Here is a 24,902-nt window from a genome sequence, read left to right as displayed (position 1 = left end):
GCAGAGAGGCACCACACGGAGCTCAGAGCCTTGAGGGAGACGCTCGGAGGCCGGGCCCCACACAGACGGACTGCGAGCCCCCCGGGCAGGAGGCTCCGGGACGCGTTCCCGCCGCTGCTCCCCGTCCCTTTCTGTCCCTTTTTGGCCGCCGTTAGCCCGGCCCATGGGGGCGGAGCTCCGCTACCCGGAAGGGCCCGACCGGGACCACGTGTTGGCCCCGTCATGGCGTCGGCGCCCAAGCGGTTCAAGGTACGGGGGAGCCCGGGGGCTCCCGGGGACACACCGGCACTGAGGGGATCCGCGATCGGCCTCATGGCTCCTTCCCCTTCACCCCATGCTTCCATCCACAGGCGGCGGTCGAGAGCGGCGCCCAGGAGAACAGTAGTGCCGACCCCCTCTCCGCGTTCCTGGCGTGGTGCGGGCGGGCCGGGGTGGAGCTGAACCCCAAGGTGAGGCACCGCGGGCCGGCCCGGGCATGCCCTAGGTCCGCCCCGGTCTCTCCGCTCCGCCCCTCACGGCTCCCTCCGGCCCCAGGTGCGCCTGAGCAGGGAGGGCGCGGTGGCGGGGTACGGGATGCTGGCTGCCGAGGAGCTGCAGGCGGGAGAGGTGCTGTTCACCATCCCTCGCACGGCGCTGCTGTCCCAGCACACCACCTCCATCCACGCACTCCTGCAGGAAGGTGAGTGCAAGCTTCTTGTGTCAACTGAAGTCTTCTGTAGCTTTGAAAGCAGTAAATGGGTCTGTGTAAAGCCTCGGGAGCGTTTCTGGGTTGTGCGGGATGCTGCAGGGCTGTTTGATACCAGGTAGGAAAGGGGAGGGCTGGGCATCCCCTCGCTTCCCTGAGAGCTGTGCTGGACAGGGAGAAAAACATCAGTGCAACATCTCCAGCTTCTAACTGACAGGCATCCGAACTATGCTGCTTTCCTTGAAGCACTGGTAAGAAAAGAACAGTTCCTTGGTTCCTGCAGGCACACAGAGCCTCAGGCTGAGGAGGGCAAGGCTGTGAGGCCTGGCAGAGCTCATCTGTAACTCCAGAGAAGCCGTTTCTGGTCCTGGTTTAGCTCAGGACAAAGCCAAGACAAACCAGACTAAAAAGCTCAACCCCTGTCTCTGTGTGAAGACAGGCATGGAGCCTTGTCATACAAGGGTTTGGTTCTGAAACACAACGATTAAGGTTTTCTCCATCCTGTCTGGTTCTGTAGCCCAGGAGTCCCTGCAGAGCCAGTCTGGTTGGGTCCCTCTCCTGCTGGCCTTGCTCCACGAGTACACAGCCAGCAGCTCCCACTGGCAGCCGTACTTCTCCCTCTGGCAGGACTTCAGGAGCCTGGACCACCCCATGTTCTGGTAAGGTGAAAGCAGCGGGGCTGGGGAGGCTCAGGCTCACAGCTGAAGGCAGGCACAGGCCAGGGCTGCTGAATTCTGTCCTGGGAAGGGATGTGGTCCTGCTGGGTGACACACACCCACTGTTCCAGCCATTTGCTGGCACTGGCAGGATCCTGAGGGGCCCTCCTGGAGTTATGTTACAGGCAGAGCTAGAGAACAAGGACCTGGAGAGCAGGGGGAAGCTGGGAGTTTTAAGGAGGAAGGAGTTATAGACCCTTGGCACTAGCACAGATGGAGAAAAAACAGTTTTTCTTGCAACAGGCCTCAAGAAGAGCGAACACGGCTCCTGCAGGGCACAGGCATCCCAGAAGCTGTGGACAAGGATCTAGCTAACATCCAGCTGGAGTACAACTCCATCATCTTGCCTTTCATGGAGACCCACCCTGATATCTTTGACCCCAAATTGCACACTCTGGAGTTGTATAAGGAGCTGGTGGCATTTGTCATGGCTTACAGGTGAGAAGTAAGGGCTTTGAGCCAGATAAAGGAGTACAGGCTACGTTAGAGGTTGCAGCTGCACAAGAATCTGAGTGTAAGGTGAAGCTTGTCCTGTGCAGCCATGTGTACCACTGGCATGTCTTAGCTTTCAGGAACCTTTGGAGGAGGAGGAAGAAGATGAGAAGGGGCCCAATCCTCCCATGATGGTGCCTGTAGCAGATATTTTGAATCATGTGGCCAACCACAATGCCAACCTGGAATACTCTCCTGTGAGTGCAAAGCTGCTGCACCAGGCATTGTCACAGCTTGGTTCTGTTTTAGTAAGACTTTTGGGAATGGGGGCACAGCAAGGTGGGGTCTCAGCCCAGGGCAGCAAGTCTGGCATGGATCTCATTAAAACAAAGTCCTGCTGCATGTTTGGTTAGGAGGAGCTCAGGGACATCTGAGCTCTCTGAAAGCCCCTGGTGAGCAGTTGGATCAGCACAGCTCAGCTGCTCTCCTCCCCCTGCTTGCAGCACTGTCTGAGGATGATTACAACACAGCCCGTGAGGAAAGGACAGGAGATCTTCAACACCTATGGGCAGATGGCCAACTGGCAGCTGCTGCACATGTACGGCTTTGCAGAGCCCTACCCGGGCAACAGCCACGACACGGCCGACATCCAGATGGTGACACTGCGCAGGGCAGCGCTGCAGCGTGAGTGCCACCCCAGCCCTGGGATGGCGCAGGTGCCACCCCAGCCCTGGGACGGCGCAGGTGCCACCCCAGCCCTGGGACGGCGTGGGGCAGCATCTCTGTTCAACAGGGAGGACATGCAAATAAGCCTGTTCCACAGCATTTCAGGGGCTGGGGCCATGCCTTGGTTTTCTGCCTCCTCTTTCCCTTTCTCCATCCACCCTCCCCCTCTGCCATCCCGGCTGTGTTCACAGCTCTGCTGTCTTTGACACAGGAGCCAAAAGTGAAGCGCAGCAGCAGCTGGTCTCAGAGCAGTGGGACTTCTTGTGCCAGCTGGAGATGGTGGGGGAGGAAGGTGCCTTTGTGCTTGGCTGGGATGAGGTGCTGACAGAGGAAGAGCTGTCCACGACCCTCAAGGTAAGAATGGCCAGAAGAGCTGCAAAAGGGAGCACAGAGTGCAGCTGGGCAAATCAGCAGTGCAGAATGGCTCAGGGAAGGGGACAAGCACCTGAAGGCAGTTTGGCACCTACAGTCCTGTGTGACCAATGGTAGGGGGTCTGGCTGCCCAGCTCCTGATGCTGTTAAGTCATCTTCCTCTCGTGAAGTAGCCATCCAATGTGTACTCACATATTTGTCTCAAATGGCTCCATGGCCACTGCTGTTCTAGAAAGCTGTCACAACTTTGTAGGTGACAGCTGAGATGCTTTACAAGACTTGCCAATACCCAGATTTAATGTTTTAATGTTCTTCTAACCCACAATTACTTGCACTTAGGTATCTGTTTTAGTCTTTTAATCTTTAGTGCAGCTGAGGAATAACTCACCTGCTCCACATGGCTCTTGTGTTCTACTGATGTACTCACACTGCCAGTGACTTTTCCCTTTGCCTGGGTCACTACAGGTGCTCTGCATGTCAGAAGAAGAATTCAAGGAGTATAAGGAGCAAGATGGCTGGGAAGATGACAGTGACGAAGAGGAAAACTCTACCCTTTCAAATGAGGCCCTCTCCAGACTTAAAACCCCTTGCAAGAAGCTCCTTTACGACAGTGTGCTGCTGACCCTGGAGTCCTATGGGGCAGACCTGAAAGCAGAGCAGGACTTGCTAAACAACAAGGAGGCTTATGAGAAACTGAGCCGAAGGGAGCAGCAGGCGCTGCACGTGCGCTATGGACAGAAGAGGATCCTGCATCAGCTGCTAGAGCTGGTACAATAAAAACCCCAGTGCCCTGGCCAGGCCCTGGCTGGGCTCATCCTGAGGGAAAGGTCAGCCCCTGGCCATCTCTTCTCTAGCAGAGAGCACAGATGGCAAGACTGACTGCAGGTCCACTTGTCCCTCATACAGCACATGGATTTTTAGCTACCTCTACATAAAGAAGTATCTTCACAGCACAAAGGTGGTTTTGAGTGGCCTTATTGTACCATGAGAGCTCTGGAGCACAAATACCACCTTTTTCCAGAAGCCTTAAGAAACCCCAGCCATGCTAATGGCTGTTTTAGGAAGGCAGACATACACTGCCAGAACAGCAGAGGATTCCCTCATTCAGCATCAGAAGTTTATGGCAAGAGCTGCTCCTTGTCCAGATTAAGAGTGCAGAAATCCAGCTGGTAGCTCTTACCTTAGAGAGGTTCAGAGTAAATACCTGGCAGGTGGGCCTGCTGACATCACTAACCTCTTCACCTGTACATACTTTATGTTGAACATGTTCAAGAGTACAAGCCCATCCAGCTGGTCTTCATGTAGTCTCAGTATAACAAATATCTCCTTTTAGAAATAAAAGGTATTTCTGTGTGACCTTGAGACTATTCTGGAGGAGCACTGTCACAGTTTCACAGCTGCTGCAGGCTGAGCATTTGATACACACCCTCTGCCTGAAGCAGTTCTACCATGAACTCACTTTGGTTTTGCATGACAAAACACTGATGGTTGACAGGCCAAGCTCTATTTAATAAAAATGAGTTTCCTTACCCAGCCCATGCTCTCTCTACTTCAACAAGGTGTGAAGCCCCATCTAAGAGCAGAGGGACTGTTGCTGCTGCTGCAGTTAAAAGCACTGCAGACAAGGAAAACCTGCACTGCACTCATGACAAAGCTCAGCTGCAGCCCTGCCTGCAGTGCTTGGGGACAGGGTGGTTTAACAGCACTGAGGGGAGCTTGTTCTGGTTTCCCAGATGGGAAAATAGGGAATTTGAGCAGGATCTCACACAGCAGCCACTATCCTTCAGAGAGACATTGTTAAAACTGGTATTTTGGTAGCCTGTGTCTCCAAAGTAATCATATTGGAAAACACATGTCAGAGGAGTATTACATTCTGTATCTTGGGTAAAGTTTGGGGTTTGGGTTAAAACTTGTTTTTTAGATATGCACAAACTTGGTGATGACCAAAGCATATAAAAGGTTTGAGCACTATAACAAGATTTTGTTATACCTGCTGTTTATAACTGTTAGCCTGCATGGGCATTGGAAGTTCCACCTCACTGGAGGCCATTTTGAGAACTTCACTTTTAAGAATGTATTTTTGGACTATGGGAAAAGCTTGGAAGGGATTAGCTTACTCAGAAGAAGTTGATTATGTGGTGGCCCTTTTATCTACTAGAGAATTGGGAAAAATGGCCTCAGAATGGATCCTGCAATTAGTGTTACTTTGTTGCCAGGAAGGAAAAAGGGGCAAAGTACAAGATGTTGATCTGTTCTTTGCATTGCAGAATAATGATAAGGCTTGGAAGGAATGTAGATTGATGACAGCAGACTCATGTTTTAGCACTAGAGAAATAAGAAGGAAGTGTAATGAAGAGAACGAGGTAGAGAAAGGAAAGAGAAAGAAAAATGGAAAAGAGATCAGAGAAGGGATGGTAAATTTGGCTGAATGCTGTGATAGTTGGAAGGGCAGGAGGCAATGCAAGGAAAACAGATTTCAACTACTAAATTCTCATCTAGTAGGAAAAATTCAATATAGTTACTGTAAGGAGAATGGGCACTGGAAACAAATGCCCACAGAACCCAGGGCACAGAACCCTCAAAGATGGGAGGCTCCACAAGAAGGAAGAATGCTTACACTCAGTTGGGATTTAGACTGAGAGGCAGCTGAGTGGTCCACAGAATCCCCAACAGAACTGCTGGTCACAGTAAATTTGGGGAATGAAAAGGTGGAATATCTAATAGAGGAGCAACCTAGATGTAAATAAGCCTTCAGTAAACAAAGGACATCTATAGCTGAAGCCATAGGAAAAAAGGAAATAAAGCCATTCTTCCAGCCACTCAAATTTGGAATTGGAAAGAGTTTTATAATATTTCTGTACATATCCAAATGCCCAATGCCATTATTAGGAAGAGAATTCAGTAAACTAAATGCAAAAACAACCTTCGGAAAAGGACAGATCCAAGTACATAAACCAGAAGAAAAAGCCCTGGGGGCATAAATGTTTGTGTTACAGGATCAAATAGACCCAGAGAGGAAGAGATACCCACAAAAACAGAAGATGGGGTGACTCCTCTCACTTAGGTGACTGGCACTCCTGCAAGATCACAAGAAGCAGAACTGGTAACAATCCAATTAAAACCAGGCACGAGATGGGTAAGATAAAAACACCCTGTTAAACTGGAAGCTAGAAAAGGGCTAGACCAAACATTGAAAGATTTATTAGCTTTGGGTTGCTTCAGGAATGCCAGTCAGTTTAATACCCCAATTCTACCTATTAAGAAACCACACTCAGATGAATATCAGCTATCCAAGATTTAAGAGCAAAAAGCTTGCACACAAGATGTGCATCAACCACATAAAAAGACACTGGTCAGTGGTTTAGGGCATTAGACTTGAAAGATACTCTTTTAAAAAAGATCTTTTGTATCCCACTGGATGCTGGAATTCAGGAGCTGTTTGCATTTGAACGGGATAATCCTCAAATGGGGCTGTCAATTATGCTGTACTGTTTTATCACAGGGATTTAAGAACAGACATACAATTTCTGGAAAATAATAGAACTGTGTGTCCTTGGGATTGGAATGGGAGGTGCAGTAAAAATATAGTGAAGAAGAAATGAGAACTGTGTCCACAGTTCCAACTTCAAAAGGCTCAGTTTCAGTACAGTTTCAGTACCTGGCAAAGAAATGCCATGGAATTGTAGGACCTAGCAACAATCTACTGCTTGACACAGAGGTGACTAATGCCTGCAACAGAGAGAGAGAGAGAATTCCCTGTGAGCTGCCAGCCACTGGCACAGTTGGCTCAGTGACCCCTCAGAGCTGTTTTTGCCTCTATACAGCAAATGCAAAGCCAGTATGGAACCCCTTAAACCCAAGTAGGAAATCCTGACCTCTCTGCCCACACCACAGCAGTCAACTATAGCACTTAGCTTTAACAAGCTGATGTTATGTAAAAAGAAAGAAGTGAAGCTCTATTTCCTAGCATCTGCTAGGTTAAGGGACCTTGCAATATTAACAACACTGAAACTGCCTACCCTTACAACAGCTAACCACAGCCTTGGCAGATTCCTGCTGCAGGGAGACCACAGCAGGGTGGAAGGCACTAGAAATGAAACTGATGGGCTGTCTACACTCCATTATACCTCCAGTGCAGTCTCCTGTCTGAGACAAACTCCGCTCATGAGCTTGTAACCAAGCCATTTCTATTTTCACACAACTGCCCCTCTGATGCCCTTCAAAGCAAGGCCCTGTGCAGTCATTACATCTGCCCACTGACCTCATGGCTAGAGAACAAACCCAGATGCTTTCAACAGGCAGTGCCCAAACACATTGGAAAACTGCAGGTTTTGGATGGGTAAAACAGGCTTTGGAAGACACCAAGTGGCCAGGACAGAACTGGAGAGAATAAGCACAGTGGCACGTGCTGCATGTCATGACTTTAATGTGTAACTACAGTATGCATACATACAAGAGTGGGAGAACTAAAGCCCAAGAACTAGAAAGGCTACAAAATACAACACGTGGACCAATACTTTACAAAACATTGAAAATCCTTACAAAATGGGCTGTATTGGTCCTTTGGGTTTTTTGTTTTGTTAAATTTTTTCTTTTTTTTCTTTTTTTTAGTTTTTTTTTTTACAAACTTATACTGTGTGGTCACAGGGGAGGGTGGGAAAAGGTCTAGATTTTACCCCTCATCTTCCAAAATTTACAACTGTCCAACAAAAAAAAAAAAAAAAAAGCTATAGGCCTGGTCTCTGGTTTATTTACTGAAAACAGCTGACCCTCACCCAAGGGCCTGTTTCTTCTCCAACAAAAAGGAGGCATTCTCTGACTGCCACTTCACTTGCTGTCTATCAGCATTTGATGAGGGTGAGGGGAAAGCAACACTGAACCTTAACCCCTCCCTCACCCCTCCTGTACTGCACAGAATTCCCATATTCCAAACACATCCACTTTTTTTTTTCTTTAAACAACTTAGTGATTTAAAGGTCCCCCATTCACATAAAGAAAAATAAGTTACTGGCTTTTCAATATTCTTTGGGAGTCTGGGAATGTCAGGACAAGGAGGTCTGCCCCAGACAAGTGCTTGGCATCAGCAGCTGCCCCTTTATTACAAGATGGACAGGCACCAGTTACCCACCTGCCTTTTACACAATTTGCACAAACCCAAAAGTCCAGACAAATGTTTCTGTTCCTTGTATTTACACTAGTTCAAATGATATTCACAGCATCTTCTGAAGTTTGGCCGAAAGTCAAAAAATTTGTTTCAAACTTTGGAACATGCCCACTTAAGACTTTCACCCAGGGTCTGTTGTGTCTACCCAATCAAGGGGGCTGGGAAGGTCAGGAGGAGCCTTACAGAGTCTTCAGTCAGTTGATGGGACGGGACCTCCAGGCTGGCACTCTTACAACGCAGGATGCAGCTCATCTAACTGGCACCAGTCCCTTCCATGACTTGCTGAGCCTGCTTCTGCCCCATGCAGCACTGTGCAACCGACTGGAACAACCTGCACACAGAAGCAAGGCAATGGTAGGTGCATTTATGGCAGCAAATGGATGCTGTGACAGCACCAAAAACTCAAGGTTCAACTGCTTCAGAGATATCATTTTAATGATTTTGTGGTTAAGTATACTCACTTTTCGATTTCTGGAGCACAGTGAACAAACTCATGGTTCCAGAACTTAAAGGCTGGATTTTTGATCAGCTCAATAAATGTGATAAGGAGACCCCAGGGATGAGGCCTATTTACAATCAGTCGTTCCAAGAGAACCCTGAAATCCAAAAGCAAGAACACTTAGAGCTCAAAGATCAAAAGTATAGAAGGAAGGAAAGCAAAAAGCTGAATGTTGGCAAGTTAAACACCATCCTTCTCACCTGGTGATCTGCTCCTGGATGGCCTCTGTGTTGGCCTCTGCAAACAGGTAGAGCATGGTGCAGCTGAAGTAGTGGGTGTGGCTGTTGGGGTAGCGCAGCTGGTTGGCGATGGCGTTCAGGAAGAGGTACCGGCCTGCAGGAGACAGCACTGAGCACACACTGCTCCTCCCCTGAGCGCACACACCCTGCTCCCCTGAGCACACCCTGCTTCCCTTGCACACACACCCTGCCCCCCTGAGCACACACACACACTGCTCCCCTGAGCACAGACACACTGCTTCCCTTGCACACACACCCTGCTCCCCTGAGCACAGACACACTGCTTCCCTTGCACACACACCCTGCTCCCCTGAGCACAGACACACTGCTTCCCCCTGAGCACACACACACACTGCTCCCCTGAGTGCACCAAGGGGAATACAGCAGCAACCAGTAGTGCTTGAGATTCACATTTGTGGAGGTACAAAAAACAAAACCAACTGAAGATATGTAAAAGTTGTGTCTACCCAGGCTGATGGGGAAATAAGAATTCAATTCTTCTTCACTGGATTACCTTGAATACTTTGAACTTTTGGTTAGAACCTTGCTTCTAACCAAGCAATATTCTAACATAGCAGTTGTTTCTGTGAATTCACTGTCAGCTACATGAAATCACAGAATCATCAAGGTTGGAAGAGACCTTTAAGACCATCAAACCAAACCCAACCATCAGCCCAGCATTACCCCTGTAAGCCCATAACCACTAAATCACATCACCCAGCACCAGATCCAGACACCTCTCAAACACCTGCAGGGATGGCAACTCCACCACCTCCCTGGGCAGCCTAATCCAATATCAGACCACCCTAACAGTGAAAAAACCTTTTCTGGTATTTAATGTCTGTCTTTCCTCTAACACCTTAAGGCCACTTGCTCTTGTCATCTCACTGCTGGTACAAGACCCCCAACTTCATACAACAACCCTTCATAGCTCGAGGCCCCCAAGCCTCCTCTTCTCAACACTAAACAAACCCAGATCCCTCGGCCATTTCTCAAAGGAAATGTTTTCTAGACCTTTCACAAGCCTTGCTGTCCTTCACTGGACACATTCCAGTACCTCAATGTCCTTTTTAAAGCAAGGGCCCACTTGCTGTAAACATGACATTGCATGAACTAGCAGTGTTTCCCGCTCACCTTCAGTATCCAGGTCTACTGCCAAATTCTGGAAGATGTCCATGTGAGCTGAGTGGGTAATGGTGCTCATGGAGGGTGTGCTGCCTTTGTTGTGAATGTGTGCAATAGCTTGAGTACCTACGTAGAGCACCAGTGCATTAATCAGCTGGATGTTGTAGCGGTTGCCAGGTTCATTTGATACCTAATAGCAAAGATATGAAAAGCATTAACAGTCAATATTCCTTCAGCACTCAAAGGTACAGCATGTACAACAACAGCATCCAAGTATCTTCCTGATTATCCAGAAGACAACACACTGGGACATCCATAAATTCAATTTGGCATTTAGCCTTTTCTAATATGGGTTATATTAAAAAGCATATATTATAGCGCATATATATGTGTGTGTGTGTATATATATGTATTCAAAAACATCAGCAAAGTGTTGACACAACAGATTTGTTTTTACTCTCTGCCCAAAGGAAAACATCAGGTAAGGCAACGAGTATTCACCAGCAGTGCCAGATGCTGGCTGAAAGATCCCCCTTGTATGAATGTTTTGGTCTAAGCAATTCTCTGAGGAAATCCAACTTCAGACTCAAATCTGCTGCAAGCTAAGCCATGAGATGCCTGAAATGAGGTTTTAGCTACAATTCTGAACTGGGCTTTAGCTAATTTGATCTTTTTTACCCTGCCAGTATTGGCATGAGGATCCATATATTTCTGTAACAATTAATCTATTTGGAGTTAAAATTTAATCAGATTCTAAAAGGCTTCAATACATCCTATCAGGGAATGGAAGACTTATTCAGAGTGTGCATTTTCACAGGCTTTTCTACTGCCTAGAACACATGTTGGCCAACACCAACAAAATTCCTGCAGGAAAGGATGGTGGCTGAACCACTGAGATAATTTGTGTCACATTATTTCAATTGAGCACCCACAGAAACCTCAAAAACCTCAAACTTACTTGGAGGTTGCTTCGCAAGTCAGACAAAAAGGTGACTGGAGAACGGGTTTTGAGATAGGAATCCAAGTCTTTCTTGAACTGAGGTGGCATCACTCCAGTGAAATTCGTGAGTATTCGTGGAGCAATATTAATCTCACTTAACATGTCCACCTGTTGACAGAAAACTCAGTCATCTAAACCATCAGCAATGGAACAAATTGTAGAGCAGATCTATAAGCAATATTTCATCAACTACTGCTGCTGATCACTCTCCCTTCCATCAATGAAACGGCAACACCTGACTTTTGCAGATTTTATAAGAAACTTGATATCTAATATGCAAACTTATTACATGAGGTCTTGAAGAACTGAGAGGATAAAAGAATTCAGGGGTGAAGACCATAGAGAAATTCAGTCACTGTCTTTGGGGTCTCCCCCTCTACACTCCAGACAGTCTGGTAGTTTCAAAAAGCACAAACATCCACACAAGTCAAGAACAGCCTTCTTCAGTGACAATGAGCACTACAGCTTTGCTCCCATCACTCTGCACAGCTCAGGCAGAGAAGTGCAACAGGACAGTTCTTTGGCAGCATGAGAAAGTTTCCTTCTAATCATTCCAGAATTAGTTACCTAGCAGATACCCAAAGACTTAATTAGATAATATTAACCTGGATAGAGAGTATTTTGAGCATTAAAGTTTCCTATTATCAAACTCCTCTAAAGTAAGTTCTACCTTTAGGTTGGGGGTGAAAGGGTCTGGAAGCCTCATGTTCCGTGGGAAGGCACTCAGGATCAGATTCCTTAGCTGAATACAGTTAGGTGGGATCACATCACAGAACCCATAGTGGTAGTCACAAAGAAATTCTGGGAAATCATGCAACAAGACCAGCAACACACGCAGAGTGCCCTGTGAAATAAAATATTAAACATAAGAGGTGTGTAACTGTTGAAACTGTCCAAAAGCTTGCAGAGCCATCATTCTATGTCATGTGGCTAACATTACCAGAAGGAAACTAATCTGGGATGGCAGCCTACCTTCCCCCACAATTTAAATTCAACTCTCAGAGGTAAGTTAGAAAAAACAAGCTAATTCTATTTTGCTGCCAGAATGCCTCTACTTTGATTGGAAGCATCTATTAGTTGATATTTTTTTACCTTATAAAGAATTTGCATAGGTTTGGTGAGTTCCACATTTCTAAGGAAAGGAGCCAAGTACTTGAATAGATCAATCAATAACTGGGCATACATAGGCCAACCCTGTCAAGAAAAAAACAGCAGGTGGAAAACATGCAATGAAGACCAGTTACCTTAATTTCAAAACTATAATTAGATTGACCTTTATATAAAACTGGATGAAGAGCTAGCAACTGCCAGCTCAACCACTGAGTGCAGCACAGCTCATTTCAAGGGCTTCAGCTGCACATCATATGCCATGGATGTTTCCAGAAGCCTCAACATGCCATATTGAGCTGACAGTATTTAGCCCAGAAGGAAGGCTACAGCTCTTCTAGACATTGACAAAGGCATGTTTATCAAATTCAATTCCCCCTGTGTTCCATAGTTACTGACACACAGACTCTCCTCCATGCAGTTAGGTTACTGTGAATATGGAAGACAACAAAAACAGAACAGCCATGCTACTAGTGCACTTTAAGAGATGTGAAACAGCACCACACCAGATAAACATCTGGGAGAGCTTTTTAATCCAGAAAAGATAAACTGCAGCCACACCTTCTGCTGTGGTGTATGTGCCAGCATTCTTGCAATAAATATCCGATGGGAGATCAGTTCCAGCCAGGCATAAACAAAACCTGGAGCTTTTGTAGGCCTCAGGATGTGAAATGTGTTACTGAAAGAAAAGTTAGAGCAGGTTAGAAGTGCACAGCAATAAGATTGCTTTTCATAACATTGAGGGAAAAACATAGCCCTAAAAGCAAAGGCATTTGAGCATCTTGGGTTTTACCAGTCATCTTCCCTAAAACAAGCAAGTGGTCAGTCCACATCGAACCAGTTACTCCAAAGGTGATGAAGCCACCACAAAGAACACTCAGATAGCCTTAAAGTGAAAATCCTGGATCCTACTAAGAAAGGATGAGCACTGTGGGCAATCCCAAATACATACCAGAAAGCTGTGAGTGTCTGGAAGTTGATGGTCTCCAGCACATGCTCAGGAGCATTTAATTCCAACAGCAACATGATGAAAATGCGATGGTAAGGAAGCTGCTGGAACTCACTCTGCCGAACATCATGGTCTTGCAGAAGAACTCCCACCACAATACCAAGAACCTAAAGAGATTAAGACACGTGGAGACAGCAAGAATTACTCTGCAGGTCAGACTACATATAATACTTTAACCATCAGTAAAAAAATAATCAGTAGATTCTAACAAGAACCAAAAACTCTAGTTATTGGAAGTGTTGCATAAATGAATATTCCAATTTGTTTCAGCAATTCCTAACCACTTGCTTTGCTCTCCTTGTCCCTTGGACCACAGTCACAGTGACTGACTGGGCAGTATCTGAAGGTCTCAGACTACCTAAGACAATCCAGACATAACCCATGTATTGTAAGAGCAAAGGCAAGACTCAGACAACATGAAGGCAAACACTCAGGAATCAACAACCTTAAAACAGTGGCTATTTCATTTCAAGGCACAAAGATGAATTTCAGATTGGTTTGAGATGAAATCTTTGTGAACAAGAAAGCCACTTGGCATCTTGGTGGTTCACTCAAAAGTTTATCAGTGATCAACCCATCTAAGTTCTCATCAGACACTTCAGCAGCTGCCCACATTAAGGTCTGCACCTTGGGTTTATCAAAGGTACATCTGACAACCCACTTTAAATGCAAAGAGGACAAGAAGGATTCCCCACCTTATTCAGGAGGTTGATCTTTGTGACTGTGTTGGTTGCCTCCCCAGAGTGCTTCACCAGCAGTGCAATGAGTCGCACAAAGGCATCCAGGTTGTGGTAGCACTTGGCTCGAATCATGGTGGGGTTGGCTGCAGGGTTGTGCTGCTGCTCGGCCAGGGCCCGATAGCTGATCTCAACGCACATTTCGGTGCAGAGACGGAAAAAACGGGTGATCAGATCATCTGTTTTCAGGATCCCCTGCTGGTGCATCTAACCAGGAAAGGAAAGGAAAAGACGTCAGCACCACAACCACAGACAGCTCATTTTACAAATTATTTCCAACAACACACCCTTCACAAAGCACCCTCCTTGCTGCCACAACAGTTAATTTTTGTCATGCACTCCTCAGAGATTATTGTTTGCATGGCAATTTGAGGGTGGCAACACAATTTTAGCAAACATATTTATTCTTGAATACAATCTTTTGAATCCCAAATCTCTCCAACCATCAGCATAGCTGAGAAGCCTGTTTCAGCACCAGTGCTGCCACCAGCACTCAGCTTTGCATGAAGAACATGAGGAGCACAAGCTCTGGGCAGGGCAGACTGCAGCTCCTAGCTCAGCAATCACCACTACTTGGCAGCCCCATTCTGTAGAAGCAAACCGCATCATTTGGAAAGCAAATTTTCCTAACATAAACATTACACACAGAGAAAGACTGGGTGGGCTTTTTTGCTTTGCATGGGGGAGTTGTTTTAATAATACTCATATAAAAAACCCCCGAGACCTCATTTTATTTGTTAGCCACAGTATTAGAACCAACAAAATGAAACAAAGTACACTGTAGAAAACTTGGGGGTTTTGAATAAAGCATCTTATCTTTAAACTCCTACTGGACATAAAGCTATAAAAACAGCAGAACAGGTAACTTGGATACAATGTGGAGAACTTTTAGTATTTCTGGAGAAACTTTTTTTTTCTAAAAAGCCCAAAGAATTTAGGTATCTGCCTTAAAAGTTCTGTGTTTTTTCTTGTCCTACAGACTTGTGGGAAGGAAGCAACACTCTGCTAGTCATTTGAGTTCAGTAATAGAACCTTATTTAATGTAGTTATTGGAAAATATTATTTAAAACTTATTACTAAAGCCTGTAAGGAAGCAATTGTGAGTAAACACTGCACTTCAATATATTTAAACAGCTTTTTCAAAACTGATCAAATATGCACAAAAGGTAATCAAACAAGTGTGATAAAGAGTGAAGTGGGATAAAAGCATACTAAGTATTGTGAGTACTCTATACCGAAGTGTGCTTTAGAAGCATGATTTAAAGTAAAAGAAGTGAGCTCATAAAAACAGTAAAATATTTCTTTAAGATGTATGTTTAGCACAATATCTATTAAAAGCATTCAGAAAGTTTTATGCAGTAGAAGTCAGGCCAACTGAAAGCTGTCTATAACCAGTACAAAAGGACACTAAAATAAAATAAATTAAAAAACCCACTGCATCAGTCACAATCTTCATGCATGCTCTAAAGCCTGAGCTTCTCTTCATTAGTAGCTGCAAAGTCTGCAGCATATCTGTGGTAGTGTCACAAACTCAAAAAGAACTCAATGCAAAAAGGCCAAGTCAGAGGCTTTCTTGCAGCTGCAGTCAGGGAGCTGCATGCAATGAACTCAGCTGTAAGGAGCTGCCTGCAAATACAGGAGTTTGTTACCACACATGCTGGGCCACTGAGGGGATCTCCCTCCTCAATCACACCTAGAAGGCAGATGGGATTGTGATGTTCACCACACCTGTTAAGGTGCTTCAGAGTCCTTTAACAATGGTTAAAAGGACCATATTCAAGGTGACGTTAGACATTGTTTAAATTTAAGCACCACTTCAGCTAATGAAGTCTCAAGATTTTCCTTATTAATGATTTCATTTTGAAAAAGAATTCCCTTGCCCACATGACCTGAAACAATTTACCTGAATCTCAACTGGTGAAATCCTCCTGTAGGCTGTCAGAGCTTTTGCTGTTACTCATAAGGAACAACACCAGTCAAGGCTCATTACAGAGCAAGACAGGACTATCTCCAAGAGCTATTTCAGCTCAAGTTATTTTTCCACCAAACTATCCCAGAACTCAAGGTCTGAAGTGACAGCCTGTTGCTACAGTATCTGAAGAACACGACTTGGTGGAGGACAGGGTTTCATCAAAACCAGACACAACTTTGACAGTAAACTGCCATACACCTCAAAGTTTCAAAAGGATGCCTAACAGGTTATAACACTGCTTTAAAATGGAGGGCATCACACCCTACTTATGTTGAATAAAAAGCACCTTTCTTTCCAAAAGCTCTACCTGTCCAACAAACGCAGAGAATGCTTTGGTACTGTCACGGCCTGCTGCAGCTGAATGGTAGAGGTTCACCCACTCCCTCAGCAGGTATTCTGCCTTCTCCCTCAGGCCTGGTGGGTCATCATACTCAGAAGCTTGGGAAATTCCTGAATGCATCATGAAATTAGGACCTCCATGAGCACGGTCAATCATTGCTTCATAGTTTGATCGGACCACTTCCATCAGCTGGGGTAATCTAATGCAACAGAACAGAGCAAGAGCTGGGTTAGAATTCCTCCTCCCCCACAAGGTGCAGGAACTGGAAGCTCAAAGAGAGTTGAAAGAAATCAAATTATTTCTTATAATAAAACTTTCTATCTTACAGTCCTCACTGGAATAGCAGAAATAAGTCATGAAAGCAGATACACTCATGATGAAAGAAGGAACACTGAAATCACATAAGCTTTGAAGTTCCACCCCAATTTGTACAGTGGAGTGCTGCAACAAAACACCACAGGGACTAGAAGCAGCTTTTCTTCTGCAGACTTCAGGAGCCCTAAAATGCTCCCAGATAGGGAGATGCCAGTACTGAATGGCCTGACTGGATCTGGCTGCAGTGAAAGCCAAGCCATACAGTGAAGACAGTCTATCCATGCCAACTGCAGAAGAAAGGACTTTGGTTTTGTGACATCCTATTAGCAGCTGTGCTGGTAATGGCAGCCACTGCCATCAGCCAGCTGCTGGCTGTTCTCACAGCTATTCAAAGTTCTCCAAGCTCTAATCTGTGTCATTCTCAAACCCAGCAACAACTGCTTCCACCTTACAAATAGGAAGCCTGCAAGTCCCACAGGTATTTCCAGGTGTTGTGGCAACATTTGCTACCCAAATGGTTTGGGCAGTTTGCTGATGGATACATAAGCCATGTGAGACTGGTGGAGGATTGCTCTGTAAACTCTAAACAGAAAAGATTATACAACTGGATTATTTGCGAATAAGAAATTAATATACTGGGACCTAAATATGTAAGATATAAATAGGCAATAATATTGCATAAATTTGAGATAAAGCAGGAATTCAAACAGATTTCTCACAGTTGCACAGAATTTTGGACTAGAGTGCATGGAGAGATTTTTTTGCTTAAGCATTCAGCTTCACATGCTGCTGCAGCTGCCTCTATTTTGACTAAGATGAGCCCATTTACACTAGAGTGACAGTTGAAACTAAGAAAGGACTGCAGCCTTAGGGAAAGTTAAAAGCTCTATGACTGAATGAGACATTGCCTATATAATATGCAAATCATAAATGAGCACAAAAAAAGTAACACATTGCACAATACTATAGCCTCACCCTTCCGGGGCGTTTCCTCTGGAATGAGCATTAATTCTCATGAGTGTCTCAATGGTGTGAAACAGATCTGCTTCTGTTACATGGGCAACACTTCTCTCATCCACCAACAAGATCTTTACCAACTGCATGGCAAATGCCACAGCCATGTAGTTCAAGCCATTCTCCATGGACTGTCAACATGAAAAAGACAGAGTTCAACCACAGATCTTACAGTGGAGTGAGTGCATCCCTCCTCCTTGAAAAGAGCAGATTCTCTTTACCTGAGCCAAGTGAAGGTCATACTGCTGCATGTTAACAAGGTGATTGCGGATTAGCAGCTCCACAGCTTCCACGTTGTATTTGTACTCGTCTCTGCATTCAATCAGGCACCTGAAGAATGGGACTTCTTACAAAAAGTGTACTTCAACAACACAGTTTAAGTGAAACAACTCAAATCTAGTACTTCAGAAACCGTGACATTCACTGTGATTCATTACCCAGCTTCAAAAGAAGCCTCTTCTAGAGCATTCTCTAAGGTAATGCTGAAGTTCAGAATAGTCAAACTCAACCATGTATTGCCCTGTACAACTGGTCACAAGAGCCCTTCAAGAGCTTCAGTTTATTCAGCACAAGAAGTCTCTCTTCCAAGGATGAATTGGCAGATCTGCCTAGCTGAAGCTTCTGCTGCAGGCATATGCCATTTCTCATTGTTTGTGACAGCACAGAGATATTCTCTGCAAAATCAGGGAAAAAAATAAAAGCCCACACCATGCTCTAATGCTTAATTCCATTAAAGATTCCTATCATGTTCTGGGATGAACCAGCATTATCAGAAGATCTAGTTAATTTTGACAAAAAAAGCTGATTATTTTTCTGTCTGTCCAAATTGCAGCAAAGCAAGATATTAACAGGCAGAAAATTCAGAGTAATACAGGAACTCCCAAAAGATGGCCAAAGCCACATCAGTGTTCTTGCTGCCTTGTAACTGACCTAGTGATTTGTTTGTTACACCATGGAGATCCATAGGCACGGCCATCCTGCAGAGCCTTCAGCACCAGCAGGTGACACTCACGGTAGCGGAGCAGGAGGTCAGCATCAGCCCCGCTGGTGGCATCCAGCAAGCCCTCTACAGCCTAGAACAGATGCAACCTGTTAGCAGAGGGAAAAACCAGTCCTCTTCCAAATCTTCTGCACATTACATCAGCAACAATTATCACCACAAGACATGAAAAAAAAAAAAAAGTTTAATTGTGCTGACCTCTTGGTAAGACTGTGTGAGATTTTATCAGCTACTATGTCATCTATACATGCACTGTACACAGCTATGTTATCAGAAACAAACCTACAGGTCTCTCTATGCCTCACTAGCTTGGTATGTGCACAAATACCTGACAGACCCTGTTACTTTGTGCTGCAGTCTCCCTAAGTCAATGCCTCCTCTGCATACAGTAATTCTGCATACAGCTCATGGAAAACTACCTGAGAAAATATTTACAGAACCTGCCAGAGGTAAGTGAGCAGCTTCCTTAGAGAGAGAGCTGCAACACTCAGAGGTTAGTCTACAGCAAATGGAGGATGAGTTTTACATGGGCAACACAATTTATTTGGTCAAGTTCTAGTCAGGATTGGATCCTTAAATAGGTAAAAGCACTAGCAGAAAAAAAGGAAGAGTCTCTCTCCAGCTTTTGGTTACCTCTGTTCTGGCACTGTTCTTGGATCCTCATGCAGACAGCTCAGTATCCTTACACTATTCTCAAGTGGATTTTTCTCTATGTCTGTCACTTGTTCTACACTACTACACAGGCACTGATGCCAGCTTGGATCACAGAGCTCACTGCAACACTTCCCACTGGTACAGCCTACAAACTCTGGCTGGGATGGAGTTAATTTGCTTTACAGCAGCCCATATGGTGCTGTGCTTTGGATTTGTGCTGAACCAGTGTTGAAAACACAGCACAGTTTTGTCAGGTGCCAAGCAGCACAAGCACAGGATCAAGGCTTTTTCTTTCCCCCTCTGCTTCCTCCACCAGTGGGTAGGCTGGGGATGGACAAGAGGCTGGGAAGCAACACAGCCAGGACAGCTGACCCAAACTGAATAAAGGGATGCTCTATAGCATATGACATCATGTTCAGCAATAAACGCTCAGGGAAAGGAGGATGAAATAGAGCATTCATGGTTCTGATGTTTGTGTTTCCAGGCAAATGTCACATGTGCTGAAGCCCTGCTTTGAGACGAGTAGCTGGACATCTCCCTGCTGATGGGAAGTAGACATTTTAGTTTCATTTTTTCAAATGGCCTTTATTTTCCCTATTAAACTGTCATAATCTGAACAAATATCATCTAGTCTTCCCTGTGTTTTCTCTGTATCCTGCAGAAAAGCTGAAGAGGAAGCAGTTGGATGGACGTAGGGCAGCTGGCCAGGGTCAATCCACCATGCATAGTCATAGATCAGTTACTGCAAAATAAACCCCAAGTGTGCCACTAGAAATCTAGTACTAGGCTCAATACTATCTACCTACAAGGGCAGTTCAAACACCTTTTTAGCCTCCAAATCATCCTGAAATCAGACCACTCTGGACTGCAGCAGCTCTCCACTCACCACATCTGAACAAAACTAAGGATTCTGTACACCTGCTTCTTCCACAGCAGTCTCAACACCATGTGTGCAATACCCTATGTGAACACAACAGCTCCCTCCCAATCTTATTTATCAGATTTCCAAAGACAGCAGTTCAGTACTGCTCACCCAGCAAGTTCCACAGGATGCATGAAGAAACAAGGTCACCAGCAAGACAATCCATGAGCTAGGTGAGTAATAAACTCTAAGCAAGCTGTTACAGAGATGAGATGTCAACACTCACCTTCTGCAGTAGTCCAAGTGCAGCAATCGCGTCCCGGGAGTTCCGAGCCACCACCACCGCCTCCAGGAGGCTGCGCAGTGCTTGGACTTGAGGATTCATGGCCAGGGTGTGTGGAATGGATTGCAGGTGTTGCTCCAGTTCTGTCATACATTTGTCATAAATCTGCGCTACATCATCAGTAGCCCAAGCTTGCTGCTTAAGAGAAAGTGAGAATCAGTGATTTTTGCAAGGATTGCATTGGTGACACTCAAATACTGACTGACTGGCTCTTCTCCTTCAGAATCGCAGAATTGTTTGGGTTGGAAGGACCTTAAAGACCATCTTGTTTCAACTGCCCTGCTATGAGCCAGGACATCTTCCACTGGAGCAGGTTGCTCAAAGCCACACCCAACCTGGCTTTGAACACTTCAGGGATGGGCCATCTATAGTTTCTTCAGATAACCTCTTCCAGTGCCTCGCCACCCTCATAGGGAAGAAGTTCCTCCTAACATCTAATCTAAACCTCTTTCAGTTTGAAGCCATTCCCTCTTGTTCTGCCAGTAAGGCCTTATGTATGCATACAAAAACTCTCCAATTATCTTAAAATTCAGATTTGCCATCCATGACCTTCAAAAGTAGAGATTTGAATAAAATGTTTCACTGCAATTAAAACTACATGTAGTAATCCTAAACTGCAGAATTTGTCCCAATTTGGGTTACAAATCCCCAAGGCTGGATGGAAGTTTTATGCTACCATTACTTTGTCTTTAGAATAAATGCATTTTTTCAACTACTATCCCCAAACAATACAAACACTTGACTCTTGAGTCCTTCTAACAAAAACACAAGTTCTCCAAAAAGTAATTCAGAAACCTCTACCTTCATAGGCTGAGCCAAGAATCCTGTAGGCTGAGTTAAGTCATTGGTGGGCAAGAAGCCAGGGACATTGCGTGCAAACTCTTCATAAACAGCCAGCTGTTTTGGGTCCACACCTCCAACCTTTGCAACAAAAGGAACAGGCATTTAACTCATTTATAAGACTGAGGCAGTAAAAACTGAGGGCAGCTTGTGTGGCAGGTAGCTACTCCTAAACAAAGTGGCCTAGACATCAAGTACGATTCAACTGCTCTGCACTGAGGTCCTATCTCTCCTTCCACACCTTCTAAGAGGGGAATTTTGCTCTAAAAATGAAACCCACATTCCCAGAACAAGAAATAACTGAATACGGAGAAATGGTCTGCTGAAAGCACATTGTATGCCCTTTAAAGGAAGAACACAGAAAGGAGACAAAAGAAAATAAAACATAAAGACAACAAAACAGTGAGAAGAAATGCACAGAAATAGAGACTCAAGGAATTGAGAAAATTATATAAATACTCAAATTGGAATAACATGTTTATGTGTTTCCATACTAATCAAAATGACAGCAGCTGCACTGTTAGGCAAGACTAACAATACATGATTACTCAGCTGATGCTGTGCCATCCTCTTTTTCTTATCAGGAGGGAGAGAAGAGCAGCATCAGAAGAGACCTCACCTTTAACCTGATCTGCTCTGGCATCCTCTCAGCCTGGTACGTTAACACAACGGGATCGCAGTAGCGCCGCCCCTCTTGCCTAGCGTGCTTCCTGAGCTCAAATTCCTGCCAAAAGCACAAACACCACACTGCATTTTACACACCCATATGCATGTGTATGAGCACACAGGATACTTCTTCAACAGAGCCATACTTACAGTTGCGAGCCTCTTGTCCATCTCAGGGCCTGCCTTTTCCACAGCTGTCTTCTGGATAAAGCAGCAGGCAAGCTCACAGTTATCCTGGGCTAACTGGGCAGCTGCCTGCTCCATCATGTCCCTCTGCTGTGGGGAGGCTGCCTGTTGAAAATCACAATCATCAGTGAAGAATGTAACATTTCCCTGTATATAACTAGCCTTAAAATCTGCACCACTGCTTACAAAGAAAACCAGCAATAAAAAGGAATGCTCTTAGGATCACACTCCCTTCCCATAGAATATACAATATTAAATTTAATTTTGCATAGCTTTGAATAAAACATGTAGACAAGACAACAGTAAAGACTTTCAACATGGAACAGAACAGCAGGAGGCCTCCATCTTCTCCACCTACCCATCTCCAGGGCACAGAAATAAAGGCCTGCTTTAGACAGACACACAGAGTGATGTGAATGCAGGGAAGGCTTTGCATCACAGTAGAAGTTTTTCTACTTCCTGGGCTGCAACTGGAAGATATAAAGGTGCACCACTAACAGTGCAAAAGAGGAGTCCCAAGCCTTTTTCAGTGGGTTCCTTTTCTGATAAGGAATCAGATTTTCTTTCTTCCTTCCTAGAGTCTGCTTTATGAGAATCCTGAACAGAAGCACTTATTTTCCAGGGTGCAATGCAGCAACTTCCACTAGAAATGGAATACATCTATAAAGGCAGCCTGTCCCATCTACTTGGGAGTTCATTGTCTGCAAACAGCTCTTCCATAATCCTGAAAATTATACTATTTCTGTTAAACCACTTCATAACAATAAGCCAGATAAGAATTTTGAGATGCTTCATACAGAGCCTTTTCTGTAACAAAATGTTTTCTACAATTGCCCCTTTAAAAGCTTCCTTGGATTAAAACTCTATTTGTTCCAATGTCATGTCTTCAGGGATAAACAAACTGATTAATTTCTAATTGCTGAAAGCACAGCTGTGTCTTGATCTTTCCAAGATCCTTATGCTCTTGTGCCTGTTGCTGACACTGATGGCAAGAATTCTGTAGTAGCCACTGTTGTGGTCAGCAGTTTGCAGGCTGGTCTTATTTTCTTCATTAAGAGACCTGATAACAGCCTCTAGAAAACCCAATGAATTCACAAGCTGTGCAGAAGAGTCTAAACTACCTAGCTGCTAACAGCACAAGTAAATAAAATATGCCTGGGGCATGCATGCTGAAACAGTATATAAGATATCACCAAAATCAATTCAGTCTTCCACACTTTAGCCTTTCAGCCTCAAACCCTGCAGAAAGTTCAAGCCTCCAAAGCTTCCATGATGTGATTTAACTGGAGAGAACACTGGGCAAAATAAAGGGATAGTCAGGAAGTTTGTGTGCCATTTACTAAGATCTACCATCTGTGTTCAAGGGTGTTTGACCTGGAATCACAACACTTTTTTCCACTGTAATTCCACAAGAGTGAAAAGATTTTACCCAGTGAATTCACCCCCATGCTAGTTAAGCCACACAATTAATTAACAAGTCTACATTGTACAGAACTGATTTACAAATGCTGGATGCCTACAGTCCCCTAAGTTGGATAGAAACTCCAAATGATGGGGCTCTTACCCTCAGTGCAGTAGCAAAGCTATTTTTCAAGTTGGTAGCTATGCTCATGAGCAAAGGCTCCCTGCAGGTGATCATGGCCATGCCAGCAGTCAGGTTCCTCATCATGTGGTGAGCAGCCACACGCATCCGGGACTCCTCGGAATCCAGGGCAAAGTCCTTCCTGACTATCTGCTCACAGGTGGTCATGGCAATCTTGATGGACCTGTCCACCACGGGATGCACGAGGTCCTGCACCGCCCGCTCGATGGCCTGCCGCACACACTGCTTCAGCTGCGGGTGCGCTTGGAACAGCGGGATCTGCAGGGCAGGGGACAGGGGAGACAATGAGGTACACTGGAATCCCTACCCCCCACACCTGCATTTTCTCAATCACTCATAAGTGCACTGTCATAGTGTGTGCAGTACCCCCATGTTCCCCATGCAGCTATTACAGTATTTGATAAATCTGAAACCAGAACAAATTATTATTTTTCTAACCAAGTTGCAGCTGACTAACAATGCAGAGATTGACTTAAGAGGTGAGCTGATAACTGGACAAAAGGAGCACAGAGGCTCCTTCTATACTGATAGCTCCCACCAGCTGAGATCTGCATCAACCCTGGCTGTAAGACAGCAAACTAAACCAGCTCTGAAACTTACCGTTGGATTTAAGGTAATGTGTGGAGCCAAGCCTCCTAAAGAATAGACGTTGATGTCGTGGTAGCTGTACTGGGGCTGTGGAGGAACCGTGGCTGTACAAGTGGTGCTGGTAGCTGGGGTTGTAGAAGCAGCTGGAGAACACAAGTAGGTTTGTACTGAGACACTATGAAATCACAGTGAAAAGCAACTGCTTATAAAACAAGTATATAATTCTTATTTAAACCAAGAAACAACTTAGAAATATAAAGTTTGCAGTTTGATCATGAAACCTCCTAAACTTACCAAGCAACTTAATACATAATACAGAATTAGTCCTCATAATGGCTTCCATTCCCTTCCCATCTCCAAACTCTGTAGACCTGTTTCTTACAAAACTACCAAGCACTCAGGAATATTACAATAGCATATGTAGCTTCATATTTTATTTTGTGATAGCAAAGCTTGTCTTATTTGAACTTGAACAGTGCTGTTCTGGAATCTATGAAATGTACTTACTAGTTGTTGTGATGGGTGGTAGCTCTTCTGGCTGCTTCACATCCTTCTTTGGGGCAGACAGCTGCTCATCCAGATTTTTCAGACGGTCCTTATCTTTCAGGAGGCTTCCAGGTTTCAGCTCATTGATGTCTAGTGCAAGATTCTTGCAGAGCACCTCAATCTCAAACTTCAGATTCAACTGCAAAACAACTCTAGTTTAGG

At 44.9% G+C, this 24,902-nt stretch overlaps 2 protein-coding genes across 5 annotated transcripts in view; one reads left to right on the top strand and one right to left on the bottom strand.

Annotated features, from left to right (window-relative positions):
- Positions 1 to 186: 186 nt before the first annotated feature.
- Positions 187 to 4,460, top strand: SETD6 (SET domain containing 6, protein lysine methyltransferase). The gene is made up of 9 exons (XM_063167916.1): positions 187 to 249; positions 351 to 449; positions 535 to 679; positions 1,203 to 1,344; positions 1,645 to 1,839; positions 1,967 to 2,090; positions 2,337 to 2,517; positions 2,771 to 2,913; positions 3,397 to 4,460. Exons 1-9 carry the CDS (start codon positions 223 to 225, stop codon positions 3,706 to 3,708), a joined length of 1,368 nt encoding a protein of 455 aa, XP_063023986.1. The 5' UTR covers positions 187 to 222; the 3' UTR covers positions 3,709 to 4,460.
- A 2,880-nt stretch (positions 4,461 to 7,340) lies between these two features.
- The window catches only part of CNOT1 (CCR4-NOT transcription complex subunit 1), a 56,113-nt gene continuing 38,551 nt past the window's right edge, over positions 7,341 to 24,902 (bottom strand). For all 4 annotated transcript variants that reach the window (XM_063167911.1, XM_063167913.1, XM_063167912.1 and 1 more), the window contains exons 29-49: positions 24,702 to 24,879; positions 24,207 to 24,337; positions 23,568 to 23,864; positions 21,968 to 22,108; positions 21,771 to 21,875; positions 21,113 to 21,232; positions 20,255 to 20,446; positions 18,383 to 18,525; positions 17,674 to 17,782; positions 17,414 to 17,583; positions 16,091 to 16,322; positions 13,770 to 14,018; positions 13,018 to 13,181; positions 12,627 to 12,744; positions 12,051 to 12,152; positions 11,629 to 11,802; positions 10,917 to 11,066; positions 9,968 to 10,148; positions 8,795 to 8,927; positions 8,557 to 8,691; positions 7,341 to 8,426 (exon numbers count right to left, since the gene is read on the bottom strand). In XM_063167911.1, coding sequence (XP_063023981.1) covers positions 8,348 to 8,426; positions 8,557 to 8,691; positions 8,795 to 8,927; positions 9,968 to 10,148; positions 10,917 to 11,066; positions 11,629 to 11,802; positions 12,051 to 12,152; positions 12,627 to 12,744; positions 13,018 to 13,181; positions 13,770 to 14,018; positions 16,091 to 16,322; positions 17,414 to 17,583; positions 17,674 to 17,782; positions 18,383 to 18,525; positions 20,255 to 20,446; positions 21,113 to 21,232; positions 21,771 to 21,875; positions 21,968 to 22,108; positions 23,568 to 23,864; positions 24,207 to 24,337; positions 24,702 to 24,879 — 3,303 coding nt within the window. In that variant the 3' untranslated portion in view covers positions 7,341 to 8,347. The remainder of the gene's footprint in view (positions 8,427 to 8,556; positions 8,692 to 8,794; positions 8,928 to 9,967; positions 10,149 to 10,916; positions 11,067 to 11,628; positions 11,803 to 12,050; positions 12,153 to 12,626; positions 12,745 to 13,017; positions 13,182 to 13,769; positions 14,019 to 16,090; positions 16,323 to 17,413; positions 17,584 to 17,673; positions 17,783 to 18,382; positions 18,526 to 20,254; positions 20,447 to 21,112; positions 21,233 to 21,770; positions 21,876 to 21,967; positions 22,109 to 23,567; positions 23,865 to 24,206; positions 24,338 to 24,701; positions 24,880 to 24,902) is intronic.

Source organism: Melospiza melodia, chromosome 13, assembly GCF_035770615.1.
Source record: "Melospiza melodia melodia isolate bMelMel2 chromosome 13, bMelMel2.pri, whole genome shotgun sequence".
Taxonomy (NCBI): Eukaryota; Metazoa; Chordata; class Aves; order Passeriformes; family Passerellidae; genus Melospiza; species Melospiza melodia.
The sequence above is the reverse complement of the archived record's forward strand: the minus strand, read 5'-3'. Positions and strand labels throughout refer to the sequence as shown.